At 39.3% G+C, this 15,393-nt stretch overlaps 1 protein-coding gene across 2 annotated transcripts; it reads left to right on the forward strand.

Moving 5' to 3' along the window:
- Positions 1–1,710: 1,710 nt before the first annotated feature.
- scamp4 (secretory carrier membrane protein 4) lies at positions 1,711–14,704 on the forward strand. Of its 2 annotated transcripts, none has more exons than XM_008297837.1 (7): positions 1,711–1,799; positions 2,369–2,414; positions 3,785–3,913; positions 4,074–4,230; positions 10,583–10,684; positions 11,502–11,619; positions 13,099–14,704. In XM_008297837.1, exons 2-7 carry the CDS (start codon positions 2,408–2,410, stop codon positions 13,285–13,287), a joined length of 702 nt encoding a protein of 233 aa, XP_008296059.1. In that variant the 5' UTR covers positions 1,711–1,799; positions 2,369–2,407; the 3' UTR covers positions 13,288–14,704. The 2 variants fall into 2 exon arrangements, with proteins under 2 accessions (XP_008296059.1, XP_008296060.1); XM_008297838.1 differs by lacking the exon at positions 1,711–1,799 and adding an exon at positions 1,823–1,993.
- Positions 14,705–15,393: the final 689 nt, after the last annotated feature.

Raw genomic sequence — 15,393 nt, forward strand, 5'->3', positions numbered from 1 at the left:
CACCTATGACAAAAGTTACAACCTTACTTTATTATAATTGATATTTACATTCATGATACAAAAAGTATGCTAAATCATCAAGGATGCTTAGCCTATAATAGCTATGAATTCAAGCGACACGTGCATGCTAATGTAGCATAACATTGTTAACTTGACATAAAAGCAGCTAGCAAGACTTTTAGACAGATAATAATAAATGTACACTTGCTGGATAGCTATTTTGTTACTGTGTTAGATGATAGTGTACATAATTTATAAGAAATCTAACATTAACAAGGATAGAGTGTAAAAATCATTGATATCAATGAAGTGTGTCTTCCCTTAAATGTCCTCCTCTGACTTTTTCACGTATTACAGGAACAATATCAGCTATTTTTGTTCAAACTAAGGGATAACCTTACACGTGTCTTTCATGTTAACAGACAAAGGGATTTGTTTATGTACATTTTGCAAAGGCTTACTTTGTACTGTCAGAATATTACATCATCTTACCTTAGAACCACTTATTTTGACTTCCTCTCACTGGTAAAATGATCGATACACAGTGTATATGAAATGCTTTACTTTAAGAACTCAAATCACAATATCTGTCAGAAAAATATGAACTAGATATTTTTAACAAATCCATCAGCCATGTTGGAAATGTCAGCATCATTTTAAAAGTCTCTTTTGAAAACGTACCTTTTTGTGACTGTAGTGACTTTGTAGTATTCTTTCTGGTCTTATCTACTTTTTGTTTTAACCCTGATTTTATTGCTGTGTTGATTTGAACTTAAATTGTGACTGCCTTCCTCTACACCCTTTAGGGTTAATACATACATTCTATTTATTGTCATGGCTTCTGTTTGTATTTATGTATCAGGACAAAGTACTGAGAAAACCTCTAGTGCTTTTAGAATTTCTGTTGAGGGCAGATATGAAATTTGACTGCTGTTTTGTTTATGTGCAAGTAAGCTGTCATGTTAGATGTGTAATAATTCACTTTTTCTGAGCAATTTCCAGCCAAAAAAAAAGTGTTCTGGATAAAGGACGTTGTTATCTTATCTAGTTCAGACAGCCTCCTATCATTTATTGGTCTCAATCTTTAACCAAACTCCATGTGTATAGTCTCCACCCGTCGGAGACACTCTGTACTGCGAACCAAAGTACTTTATCTGATATTACTGGACACGCCTTCAATGTAGCGTTTCAGGCTTTGTGATTGGCCGCGGAGTTTGACTTTCAGAAGTCAGGGTTGCCATGTTGTGTAAAATGAAAGAAAGGAGTCAGGAGTAAGCCTGAGTAGGCTCTATGGAGGACTCTTTAGACAGCAGTTGTTATTATAAATAAGATACGTTATATATTACCAACACGTGTTACATGCAGAATTAATCAAATATGAGCTTTATGCATTCTGAAAGACACATCATTTGTCCGAGTACTCGCAGTTGTGTTGGTTTCAGAGAGAAAGTTGTCATTTTTGGATAAACAATGTCAAGAAAGGTATTTTGTGTGTGTGCTATTAGATTACAAAAGCCTGTCCCTTGAGTGTTTACAGATAGTGAACTGGGTGGGATCCATATAAACGGGTGTCATGTTGGAATCACGCGTTTTCCGTTTACCGCTTACTTGAGTCCTGGGATTTGTAGTTCTTCGTGCCTCCGGACGCGTCGGGTGGAAACAGCTGTGGAACTACAAACGCCAAACGGTGCCGCGCAGTCGCAGTGCGTTTGATTGGGGGGGTCGAAAAAGCGCATCCTGAAAGATTCCCGGACCCCTGCTGTTGTCGACGGAAACGCGAGGAGATAAACGTTATCCCGGTAAGTCTGACATATCGTCGTTTCGTTTTCTGTTAGCATGTTAGCTAGCAGTGTTTGTAGTCCCCGTTAACCAGCGAGTTAAATGAAGCAGCAGCGTTAAAGACTCATCTCTGCTCCTGTTCGACTATTCAACTACACGCTTTAGCTGCTATCTACTGTATCGCAGAGAAAGTACACACTTGACAACTTTGCTGGTGAGTAGTTCTTATTCAAACTGGAACAATTCATGTTTGTGTCGCGAAATTAGTCAACAGTTAGACCAAAGTTGGAATGTGCAGCTGCTGCCAGCCAATGGAGCCACGGGAATTGTAGAAACACGTTGAAATTAATTAGTAGTATGCTGTTTACTATGACTTGAAATGGCTAGCTGTTAACATTAGCGTTGAATTTGTGAGCAGTATTGCTTTTTCTATAGCCAGTGGAGGAATTAAAATCAAGTCAATAAGGAGTACTGTTGCTAAACTACTAGTTTGAAGACTCTTGAAATTTGTTTAGGGATTTTTATTTTTATTTTTTGCCTGGTGTTGTATCAAAGTATGAATGCTAACTGTTGATTTGCATGTCTGTAGGTATAGTCCTATCACTCTGGAAAGAAGTGGGATTTCAACATGGGAGGTTTGTCATCTATCTATCTATCTATCTATCTATCTATCTATCTATCTATCTATCTATCTATCTATCTATGTGTCTAAATTTAAATTTGAAGAGAAACACATTTAATCCATAATAGTCACCTTCTCTCAATTTCCTTCCTCAAATGTGTTTACACATTATGAACCAAAGAAACAATCAAAACCATGGCAGGATATGTCCGCCTTGTAACTGCAGTCTCTTCTAAATCTATTCTAAATTTACACAAGACAGAAACCCCTTCCCGTTCTCTTGTAATAGAAGCAAGAGACACATTTCATCCTCTAGAATCACATTACTTTCATTTCTTTTCTGTAACGTGTGTCTTGGTAGTTGTTTATAAAAAAAAAAAAAAAAAACAAGAAAGAAAAAAGTTAAAGACTCTCTGTTAAAAATCACCTTTTTTTTTAAATCAGAAGATTTTGAACCAAATGAGCAGTCCCCGCCATAGCAGAGCTTTTCCACTTTATAACCGCAGTGTGCTGAGTCGCGTCTCAAAAACACAGATTCAGACTTGTCGAGTTTTATCTCTCTAAATTCACGCTTTAGATTCAAGAGTTTTTATTTGTTGCATTCTCACACAGCATATACAGTGAAACCTCTGTCCCTTTTAAAGAGAAATAAGAGACACATTTTATCCTCCAATGTGTTGTGGTTGTGATTTTGATTTTTTTTTTAAGTTACAGATCCCCCAGTAGTAAGAATCAAGTTTTTTGCCTTGTGAACATGTTCTTTTTTTCTTTTTTCTTAAATACGTGCTGGAACCAAATAAGCAGTCAACACGATGGCTGAGAATATCCACCTTATCACTGCAGTGTGCAGATGTTGGTATCAAAAACACACATTCAGACTTTCAGGGTTTCGTGCGTAGCAAACCGTAATGAATCAATTCTATCTACCTGCATTGTGGAGCTTTTTGAATTTGTCTTCCTCTTTAGAATCTTTTTTTTTTTTTTGGTCTAAACATGCATGGCTGAATTACTCCAATGTTAGAACTTGCCGTTGTGCAGCATGAAATAGTTTTACAGTGTGTGAGCAGAGTTGTAGGGGAACTGTTGTGTTTGAGCTGGAGCGAGTGAATGAAGTGTGGGCGGTGACTTCATATTCACATTCTTGTAGAGTGACAGCTAAGCCATTTTTTTCATTTTCATGATTTTCATGGAAAAAAAAAGTTCTTAATGTATAACTTTAACAGAGATGACTTGCTTGGAGTTTAATCAATGACCAGAAAGAGTTCAACACTCCACTTCTCCACTTTTCTTCTCTACTTCACTGTATTTAGGCATGCTGTAAAATATTCACATGTAAACCAGTAAAACAGCAGTATGATGATGACACTTTTGTTCCTGTTTCAGATCGGCCGAACAACTTTCCTCCCCTGCCCCAGTTTCTAAGAATTAAGCCATGCTTTTACCAGAACATCGAGGAAGAAATTCCTGCACCTCACCAGCTGTTGGTGCGCAGAGTCTACTTGCTTTGGATGAGTAAGTGATATCACTTACATTTTCTAGTAGCTTTGTCACTTTTTTGGAACAAGAAGAAGGAGACAGATTCCTCCTTCTTAAGTGAAAAAAATGACTCACTTCCCTTCTTCTCCTTCCTTCTCCTCTTCTCTCTGCACCCCCGTCCCTTCCTGTTCTGCAGTGTATTCAGGAACACTGTGCGCTAACGTGATCTCGTGTATTGCTTGGTGGGCCGGAGGCGGAAGTGCCACAAATTTTGGCTTCTCCTTGCTCTGGCTTATCCTCTTCAGCCCCTGTAGTTACACCTGCTGGTTCAGACCCCTCTACAAAGCTTTCAGGTTAGTCATCACCTCGTAAATCTCATGAACCTGCTAATTTATGAACAACTTCAATTTGTTTCTACATCTCTGCATACTTTACAGATTTACAATCTAACATCATACACATACAGGCAAACCCAAACTTGCTTTTAGGATTGTAAATCAAACAACATAATTAAGGTTTGGAAAGTTTAAAACGTATATAGTGACAAACAGGATTGAGGTAAGTAGCTATTAAAGTTGAATGTTTGCCAGGTCAGTGAAACTTTGAGTGGCTATAACACAGAAAATGGGATGAGTTTAAAGCCTGGAGTTAAAAACCTCAGCAAAGCCTACCTTGTAGAAAAAGCGTACTCCAAAGTAGGAGAACTTGATGAGGAAAGGGTCTACCCTACAAAGATTTTTTAGTTACATCTCGGAAAAATTAATCGAGGCAAGAAATTTCAATGGAATTGCTGCACTTCATGAAGTATTCCATTTAAAGCCTTGTTAGTCAGGAGGATTTAATAATCAGCACTTCCTTCAATTGTTAGCCAGCACAAAGAAATCAGGACAGAATTTCCATGATCCAACTTCTCACATTTTGTAAATGCTCTAGCAGCTGCGTTTTAGATCAAATTATTTCCTCTTTTTTTTGTCATGGGTGGAAGAGAAAAGGAAATTGCAGTTGCAGAGTGGTGGACGCTTCCAAAATACGCAAAAGGATTTCTGCGTCTGAACTGGATAAAACAAGGCATATCTTGGCGTTGTTATGTCGATGAAACCCCACAGTTTTTATGGCATACCTGATTTGTGGCTCAAAAGCAATTGAGGGTTTGAAATCTATCTCCAAAATCTTCATCATATGGCTCTGAGAAATTGTGCAGCTTTTAAGATTACTGGAAAAATCCACGAAAACTGATTTGTTTCGGTGGACCAGCGAGCATAATTTCAATCTTGTGCATGTTCAGTTGCAGTAAATTCTTCACATTAGGTGGTGAGATGCTGAACCACCAGTTTGTTTCCCTGTTACAGGAAGAAAGATTTGTGTGTTGGTTTGACAGTGCAACTAGGTGATCGAAAGTACATGTGGTAGATAAGTGGTTTAAGTCCGTTTTCTGAGGAACACCGTGTTTAACCGTCAAGCCAAAAGATAAAGTGTTAGTGTGCACAACATTTTGTGATACTTCACACACACGTATGAGCCCTGACGGCCTGACTGATGATGGATGCTTAAAGCCACTATGTAGTTGTGAATCAACGTTTAGCTGGAATGTGACCATTTCCATTTTTAAGCAGTGAGTACAGTACAAAAACTGAGAGATTTGTTAATGACAACAAAAAGAGAGCTTCCCAGAAGAATGAACCATCATTTTAAGAGCTACTGACAATTTTTGAAAATCTGGCCCTTTTATACCTGGGAGCGCTGGGCCCGAGCGTGCCAATCAGGTAGGACCGCCCACTCAGTCTCCAGCAGTCTAGGGACCTGAGGAAACAGCCAAACAGCCAAACACAGACAGCCAATGTGCCCAACCAACAGACTAGGTGGGGCCGTCACACTATTCAAACAACAGTGTAAGTAAATTAAAGTAAGTGAACCCTTGGGAATGATTTCTCTTGAAATTTGGCTGCATATATATCTGGACTACATGCGTGAACAAGAGTAAATGTTTTTTGTTTTTTTAGAAATACTACTTAGTGGAAAATTGCATCACTTCCTGAAAGCCTCATTGCCAGTTCGAGGTTTGTCACCGCAGTAACCCACTGTCCTCATTAACTCTACTGACCTATTTTTTCCCTGATATCAGTCTGAATCGCCCTTTAGGTTACGGACGTCTAGTCAGGTTTCCCCACAAAAACAAAAATGAGAAAATGTGCACCCCCCCTTTTTCCCCCCCCTCAGTACCCTGATAGTCTCCTAATGACGCTGATTTTGACCTCAAATTGAACCCTTCCACCTACACCTTACTTGGAGAGTAAAAGACCACAGAGCTGAAATATCTCAGACTAAATACCAAAAACTGGACATACTATAGTGTTTTAGCTTAAATATGGTCAGATCCTCATCTAGATTCTAAGCAAATGTTCATATTGTAGGCTGGAAACAGTAACGGAATCACTGGAGATGGTTAACATCTTAATCTATGTGTCTACCAGTGAACGTGTCCATCGGAGGACACCACAGAGAAAGCAGCTGCTCTTCAAAAACAAAGAAACACTGCTGCATGCCTTACGTTTGCCGAGGAGCACTATAGCCCAATCCCATCCTCTGTAAGTTTACAGACTCGCAGACGTTAAGGTGTATTCCCACTGAGTGTGTGGGGGTTCAGGCCTGTCCCTCTGTCAAATCATGTCAAAGTGCACGAGGGCTCTGATGCCAACGTTTTCTGTGCAAATGTGCCCCATTTTTGTGGGTGATCATATCAGCAGACTGTCTCTAGGGGTTTTCCTTCAGTTCATACTGAAATAGGTGATGTATATGCGTAGCTGTGCTGCCCACACAAAATGTACTGAAACCAATGGATGGTTTAGGGAAGAAATCCCCAAAATAAGTTTAACTGTAAGTGACAGCGCGTGTTGGCTTGCTTTTGTGTACATTTGTTGTACATTGTAGAGTTGTGTGTGTTTTCAGTCAAATGTCTGCATAGGCTTTAGAGATGTGCACCGATTTCCTGGCTTTTGGTACTTTGATAAACATGTAATGCCACAATCAGAGAGAGACCAACTGAGTAACCAGTCCAAATCTGCTTTTCTTTAAAAATGCCATTGTGCGGTTTTCAAGCAGTGTGTGCTGTTATGATGGTGTGTCCTCTTCCTCATTTTTTTTTTGACCATTTGGAGTCCACACGAACTCACACACTGAAGCAGTTCAACATCAGTTAACTCAGGCTGGTCAACTTTAAAGGTCAACTCAAGTTGTTTTTAAATGTGCTACATTAACACGTTTGATGTAATCTGATCAGTTAAGTCTGTGGGAGTTGGTGTTTTCGCTGTAGGGTGGAGATCAGGGCCTTTGTGTTCTACATCTGTGCGCCCACACACTTCATATCACTCACACAGACAGGGCCTTGTTTGTATTTCATGTTTTTTTGATTACTACATTTTGCATTATTTAGCAGCTATGTGTGGTCTTCTTCTTCTTTTGTCACACACTTTTGAGTCAGTGTGGCACAAAGGTTGGATTGTTTTGGAAGACATTAGGCAAAAATAAAAGGGCACTGTGTGTATCAACATGAAAATATTGTCCCAACAGTAGAATACGGTGGAGGAAGCATCACGATATGTGACTGATCCGCTGCCTCTGGGCCAGGACAGCTCACCGTCCTCGAGGATAATGTCCTGTAAGATCACTTGCTGTCCATCTGAAGCTAAACATAAAATAGTTGATGCAGCAGGGAAATAGCTCTTTATTCTCAAGTAAATCCTCGACAAAGTGATTTCAAACAGAGAAAATCCTTCTTTTGGAGTCGCCCAGTCCGACTATTAACCCAACAGAGCTGCTATATAAAGACCTCAAGAGAACCATTCACACCAGACATCCTAAGAATATAGCTGGAGCAGTTCTATCAGGACAAATGGTGCTAAAGTCTTCCTGAACATCGTGCATATCTGATTCACAACTCTTAGAAATGGCTGTTTAAATTTGTTGCAGCCACAGGAAATTTAGGAAGTTAATAAATCCAAGAGTTCCTTTACTTCTTCCATCAGCACTGAGATTGTTTAATGGTGAGCGTTACCCTCTTAGGCACATTGTACTTATCTGTACTTGTGACTTAGATTAAGATCAGACCACATTTTATGACAAATTCATAATGAAAGCCGGTAGTTTCAGAGCGTTTGTATAGTTCTTCTTGCCACTGTAAAAGTGGAATTTTTTAGGCAGTAGATCAGATTAGTATTGTCAGTCCTGTAGCTAGCTAGCTTGCTACCTCATAATTAGTGTTAATATGAGCAAAAACGAAACCTGAATGATTCGTTTGTCCATTAATGTTTAGCATCTTGTCATAAATTATTCAATTCTCTCATTCAAAAATATTATTATCATCCTGGGAAGTACTGGAAAAATATGATGTAAAATAAAAGTGAATGTGATGATAGGAGGCAATATGGCAGAAAAGTTAAAAGTGTGGAGTTAAAAACTGCAAAAGAAAAAAGCCTGTGTGAGTTTATAAAAGAGAAGACTAGAAAGAATTGTGTGTTCTAAAAGATCCCGTGTTATGTTGTTCAAATACAGTTGGAGCAGTAAAGTAAAAGCTGTTACGATGTCAAGATGTTAATTCTACAATTTCTCAAATCCCTCCACAACCACATAGCTTATTAGCCTGTAAAAATTTGACCCAGGTGCTACTTCACACTTAACCAACTAGTAGTCATGTAGCTCAGACTTTATCTATAATCCTGCCCCCCTTCCTCACTGCTCGCTGTTTTCAGGTGAGCCATTCAGAAACAGCAGCTGCCTCACAGTCAGCCAGGTTTGTTTACTTTCTGCAGCTGCTTCTGTTAACTCTAAAATGTCTCAGCCACAAACAAACCAAACGTTCTGCTCCTGACTGCAAGAGTGAATACAAGCCTCTGAGAAACTTACGATCTAGCTGATGACTTTTATTTTTGATGGTAATGTCAACACAACAACAGGAAAATCCTGAGTGTTGGTGTGCTGTGCGGCTAATGTGGTCACTCTTACAATTAGCTTTGCTCAAAGGTCAGCTGTGTGGAACCTGTAAACTAAGCTGATTTTATGTCTGTTTGTGAGGCTTTTGTCATGCCTTTTGTGCATGTTGACTAAATTTTAATGCAGTAAAATTCTCAATAAAGCTGTTCTTTACATTTATTTTTGTGCTGCTGCTGTTGTTAGTCAATGGAATGAGTATGAAATACTGACTAAGGCCATACTGATTTTATAACTGCAATGCTGTATCTGATTTCCAAACGGATATGAGCGAAACTGAAATCCTGATTTCTTTCTATTTTTTTTCATGGTTTGGTATTTTTCTATAGCAGTATACTGTTTCTGCCTATGCTTTTTACATCTGGTCTTTGTTTGAGAGAGTGTCCTGTGGGTAAAAGTCATTTTAATATTACCGAAAAAACTTGAGCTATTGATTACACTGGGTTACCAAAAAAAAATAAAGAATTGAAGGTGTCTAGGATTTTTTAAATGATTTAGGACATTTTTGCAATGCAGAATCCAAAAATGACATCTGCTTTTCTGTATCAGGTCAAGTTTTTATGCCAACCCGATTTTAAAAAAAAAAATATCGATTTTGCCACTAAATCGATTACAGTTTTTGACATTAGCGATTGATTTATTTTAGTATTTCTCATATGAAATTGGATTTTAGAGGAAACTTTCATTTTCTAATCCTTTTATTAAGCTAAATGATCCAAAAGTTGATGAGCGTAAACATTTGTAAAGGTAAACACAAGTAAATTGCATCTCATTGCAGTGGGATACAGGACGATGTGCTGATTCAAGATCAGGATGCTTGAGGCAGCTCCGGTTTTTCTGTTGATTTCAGTTGTATCAGTGACACAGAAGTAACAGTCAGTTGCATGGTTTGACGGTTCCCTCCAAACCGTGGGAATTCCAAAGTTCAACGAACTCCTTGTCCCTTTGGTCCACTGATGCAAATGCTCCGTACAGCTCTTGCACACCATGTGAGGCGCCCACGCTTTATCCTGATCACCAAGCTTCATGCCAAAATAAGCATGAAAAGCACATTTTAAAAAGTTGGTGACCGGGTATCTGTTTGGAACAAGAATGTATTCACCACAGATGTAGCAGAAGACATCAGGCTTATTTCTACAAGCCCGTCTGGCTGAAGCCATTTGTTTTCAATGTACGTATTGAGGCAAAGAACACTAAATATATAACAATATTGAAGCAGAGACAACTATCATAAACCACAGCTAAAATTGTGATCACGCCATCCGGTGGTGTTCACTCAGATGTTGACCTTGATAAAATCACGTGACAAAAATGTTAAAAAAAGAGTGCATGTGGCAACAAATCAAAATTTTGACCTCATTGAGCAAAACCAATGTAATATTTGGATTCAGCACATTGCAATTGTCCAAAATCAGCTCAAAAAACTTTGACACCAAAATGGGTGTAGACCAGTGTAATATTCAGGTCCAAAAAGAATTTTAGAATTCTAATTTTCCTCTTTGAATATCCACCCATCATGTTTCTAAAGACGTTTCTTGCTTTTCCGTGGCTTGTTCTGTTGAGAGCATCGTGTTTCATTGCGAGTGCGTTCACGTTTCCACTCATGTTGGCAACCAGAAGCAACATTACAACAAAAATAGAGCAACTCTGGGCTCATTTGCTCTCCACTGTATCATCCCTTTGTTTTTTCTTTTTTTTTCTTTTTTTTCATGTTCCTTGTAGGGCGGACAGCTCGTTCAACTTCATGGCCTTCTTCTTCATCTTCTTCCTTCAGTGCGTCTTGGCTCTCATCCAGACTTTAGGCATCTCTGGTTGGGGAACGTGGTGAGTTGACGCAAACCGGCTTTGAACACTGTGCACATGCTGCCCTCCAGTTTTTATCAGAGTGGGTCATGAGGGCCTTGAAAGTGTTCTTTCCAGCAAATGAAGCAGACAGCAGTTCAGTTATGAAACTAAGATAGATGTAATAATAAAATACAAGCATTAAGATAAGGCATGATAAGGTGTAACTTACTACATTTCAATTGCAATTCATCGTTAGTCATAGTCTCTTGCTGTGTTGCTCTTTTAATGTTAAATGTCGGTGAGCAATTCGATTAAGCTATTATGTTCTCCAATTCCAAATATTGGCTCTTATTTTATTTTATTCAGTCAATTTTATTGTTCATTCATTTGAGCTTCAAAAATCAAGTCAAAATTGTGAAAACAAACCCAAGTACCACCGATGGAACTCCCTCATTAGTTTGTGAAGTGATTGGTCTAAAACTGTCATGTCAAATTACTCACATCGGTCTGTTTTTGGAACCAACCTAGAGCATGTTTATATTTTGCTTTTTGGTTTGTTTTTTTTTAAACCAATTTTTTGATTATTTTTAAAAAAAGTTTTTACGCTGACAATTTTTTCAAAGTAACAAGTAAGTTGAACAACTGAACATCTGCTTGTGATAACAACACTGTTCACTTGTGTGGGAAGTTAGCCGATCATCACTGTGTTGTGTGTCACTGCATCTGAGTTCTCACTGCTTAATGGCTAATTAGTAGCTTTTGATTACATTTTGATCAAATCCACTTTGCTCAGTGCGTACTGTCTGATACGACTAACCCCTACTACTCCATCTCACCCTCACCAACGCCATCAAAGCGGCTGGATTGCAACAGTGATGTTTTTCAGCACAAATGTGGGCTCCGCTATAGTGATGCTTATCACAACTCTGCTCTTCACTGTGGTGACTGCCTTAATGGCACTGGTTCTCCTTAAGGTGAGTGAACACATTCAATTTAGTTTTTACTTCTGCGCATGTTGTCCAACATGGACACTTGTCACAAATACATACTAGTGCATCTCATAAAGTTAGAAGAATGTGAAAAAAGTTCCATCTGTTATTTGAGAAAAGTGAGAATTTATCATATTCAAAATTCATTACACACAAAGTGAAATATTTCAATCCATCTTTTGTTATCATTTTGTATGATTGTGGTTTATTTTTCATAAGTATCAGAAATCCATCCATCCATCCATCCATCCATCCATCCATCATCTATACACCATTTAATCCTCACTAGGGTTGCGGGGGGCTGGAGTCTATCCCAGCTGACTTAGGGTGAAGGCAGGGGACACCCTGGACAGGTCACCAGTCTATCACAGGGCCACACTTAGAGACAGACAACCAAGCACACTCACATTCACACCTACGGACAATTTAGAATCCCCAATGAACCTGTTTTTGGACTGTGGGAGGAAGCCGGAGAACCCGGAGAGAACCCACACTGCATGGGGAGAACATGCAAACTCCAAACAGAAAGATCCCAGGCGTCCTAGCTGGGACACGAACCGGGGATCTTCTAGCTGCGAGGCGACGGTGCTAACCACGACAGTAGCGACAGTGCTAACACCTTGCAGTCCCATCAGAAATCCAGTTTCCTAAAATCTTACAATATTCCCTGAGATTGTTTAAAAAAGGGATTTATGATACAGAAAGGTCCAACTTTTAAAAAGTGTGTTTATTGATACACTCAATACTTGATTGGTTCTCCTTTACCACAGAATACTGCATCAATGCAGCATGGCATGAAGGTGATCAGCCTGTGGCACTGCTGACGTGTTACTAAAGCTATTTTGAGTCCATGTTTTTCATCTTCCTCTTGACCCCATATGGGGTTCAGGTCAGATGCTGGCCAATCAGGCACAGTAATTATCGTGGTCAGCAAACCATTTAGTAGTGGGTTTGGGGCAGCTGCTAAGTCCTGCTGGAAAAGGAATTCTGCATCTTCACAAAACTTTTCTGCAGATGGAAGCGTGAGATGCTCTAAAAGCTCGTAGTAGACGGCTGCGTTGACTTTGGACTTAATAAAACACAGTGGACCAACACCAGCAGATGATGTGACGCCTAAAATTATCAGAGAATGTGGAAACTTCACACTGGATTTCAAACACCTTGGATTCTCTGTCTCTTGAGACTCAAGGACCTTAATTTGTAAATAAAATGCTAAATTTACTTTAATGTGAAAAGAGGACTGGATACTGAGTTTCAGATTTTTTTGAGCTATAAGCCATAATCATCAAAATAAAACAAAAAAAGCTTGACATATTTTACTTTGCCTGTGGTGACCCTAAAATATATAGAAGTTTCACTCCTTTAAATAACTGATAGAAAATAAAACATGTTCTCGTATTTTTTTCTAGTATGCCAAACTCACACCCTTAAGTCTTCACCCCTTTTTTCTTCTTCATGTTGCAGGTGCACAGACTGTACCGTGGCGGAGGCGGTAGTCTGGAGCACGCCAAGGAAGAGTGGAGCACTGGGATGTGGAAGAGTGCACCAGGGGCGGCAGCAGGGCTCAGTGCTGTCAGTCAGCAAAACCAGGGCCCGAGTTTGCCCCAGTACCCCGCCGCCGTGCCGAATTATCCCAACGACAGTCAATGGTGATGGCAAGGAGTCACCTCTAGATGGAGGCAGATTACTGGCCATATATATGTTGGCCGAGACGGCACTTCAAAACACCATATCAATTCAATCTTACATCTCAAGTTATTTAGGCGTGTGTTTTTTAATGACAAGACAGAATAGACATGAAGAGTTTTATCTAAAGAGTTTTGTCACCACAGCTCACTAAAGCCACGTGGTAGTTCATCTTCAAAATATGCCATTCCATTTCAGCTTTGTTTACATATAGTTCATTAAAATGAATGACAAATACAGTTTTATGCTCAAATGAAAGATTTGTTCAGGAAAGTTTAGTGTCTTGCAGATGCTCAGTTTGTTATCCAGAATGAGTGTGAACAGTTTCAGGATAGCAGTGTGAAAAGGATGTGTGCCTTATGGACCTTAATGATAGAGTAGTTTTTGTGTATTGCCAGAATTGCATGCTAGGGACTGTAGTATGCTGAAGAACAGGGTTTCTTGTCTTTTGCAACAAGAGACTCTGAAAACTGCACGATTTTTTTATCTGGTAGAATTCTTTTCTGTGTATTGTGGCAGGACTTCAGTTTATTTTTGATACGTTATGCTTGATATTTCCACGCTTGCCTGTGATTTCTTGAAATGCGCCTTACTACTACTCCTGCGTGCAGATTTTGCATGTGAAAAAAATGTCTTGCTTGACTTTCGCCTTAACAAATGCTGCTTTTTTTGTTGTTTTTGGTCAAACTGGACTTATGCTTCAGTGAAGCAACTCTCCTGTGTGATTCCTTTCTGAGCACTAATGTGCCAAAACACTTAAGATTTTCCTTTATTTTGATATCAAAAAAAGTCACGCCCAAAGTAGATATTGTATCACACTCTGCCTCAGTATTTCTCAGTTTCTGTTGTTCCAAAGCTACACTGTTTGCTTTTTAGTGGCCATCGCCCTGCTGTGAAAGCACCTTATCAGCTGTTTCAGTCTCTTTCACTTTCCCCCAGATGGACTGAATTTGTGTGTTTAGTGACTACGGTGTGCTTGCATGCAGCCTTTTTTGTGGGACTGGAACTAAAAGAGAATATTTCAAATGAACTGGCCTCTTGTAACCAACAGAAACGGGCACAGGCTGATTGAAATCCTGCATGTAGATCCGATAACATTGGATACTTTTCTGTCATTCAAACAAAGTTTTGGTTCACAGTTAATGTGGCTTTTAATGCAGCCAAACACCTACATGAAGTATATGTCGCGACTAAGAGAAAAAGGATTCCTGCATCATAGATTGACAGCTAATTTTTTTCTTGTTACAAAAGTGTCCTTCATGGCCGACTGCCAAATCTAGTATTTTGATTTTTCTGTTATTTGATAAGTGACAAAATGAAATGGATATGTGAAAGTAATCTTTAAATATTGGAACGTTTCAATAAATATTCTTATTCACACGGCGCCTGTCTGTCCGAGTCGATCATTTACGAAAGTTTTAATGCTTGGTTTATCAACATACGGGTCGGGTCTGTGAGCCATGGTACATTTGGTGAATTTAAATGTTGTTTTTGTAAATATGTGTTGCCTTTATGGGGAAAGAGAGCAGAGGAGACCAACCAGGACCTTGCTTTTGATGGCATTTGTACCTCATCACTGCTATCAAGCCGTACACCCAAGTTTTATATATGATACTGTTGCTGCTGGAGGATGGGCTTCTTTGGCATCAGGCAGCAATATTATCCTTCACCTTTAACACAATCTTAAAAAGACAAATCCAGGCCTCAACAACACGAGTTGCCCAGAGCAACCAGCCTTGGACTACTGTCCTCCGCTGGGCCTACGTGTGGTCCTGCTGCCCCTCTCGGTGCCCACTGCTCCTGTGTTACTTCAAAGAAAACTGCTTCCCTCCTCCTCCTGTGTACTACATTTGCCTGTAATACAAAGCCAAAGAGATGCTGCTGTCATATTGATTTTTACAGAAATGTTTGAAGAAACTGAGTGTAGGATTTAAATAAAAAAAGAAGAAGCCTGTGAGCATCATAAAATAACTCAAGACAGCTCAAAGTAGGAGAAGAAACCTCATTAAAGCTCGGGAGGAAAAGCAGAGCTGATTAACAGCAGAGAGGGCAGCTGGAAAATCTGTGATTTTT

This window comes from Stegastes partitus, unplaced genomic scaffold (assembly GCF_000690725.1).
Source record: "Stegastes partitus isolate 25-593 unplaced genomic scaffold, Stegastes_partitus-1.0.2 Scaffold1252, whole genome shotgun sequence".
Taxonomy (NCBI): domain Eukaryota; kingdom Metazoa; phylum Chordata; class Actinopteri; family Pomacentridae; genus Stegastes; species Stegastes partitus.

Coding starts and splice junctions, on each gene's coding strand:
- scamp4 (XM_008297837.1), top strand. Junction 10,685..11,501: donor ATCTCTGGTTGGGGAACGTG/GTGAGTTGACGC, acceptor ACGCCATCAAAG/CGGCTGGATTGCAACAGTGA. Junction 11,620..13,098: donor TGGCACTGGTTCTCCTTAAG/GTGAGTGAACAC, acceptor TTCATGTTGCAG/GTGCACAGACTGTACCGTGG.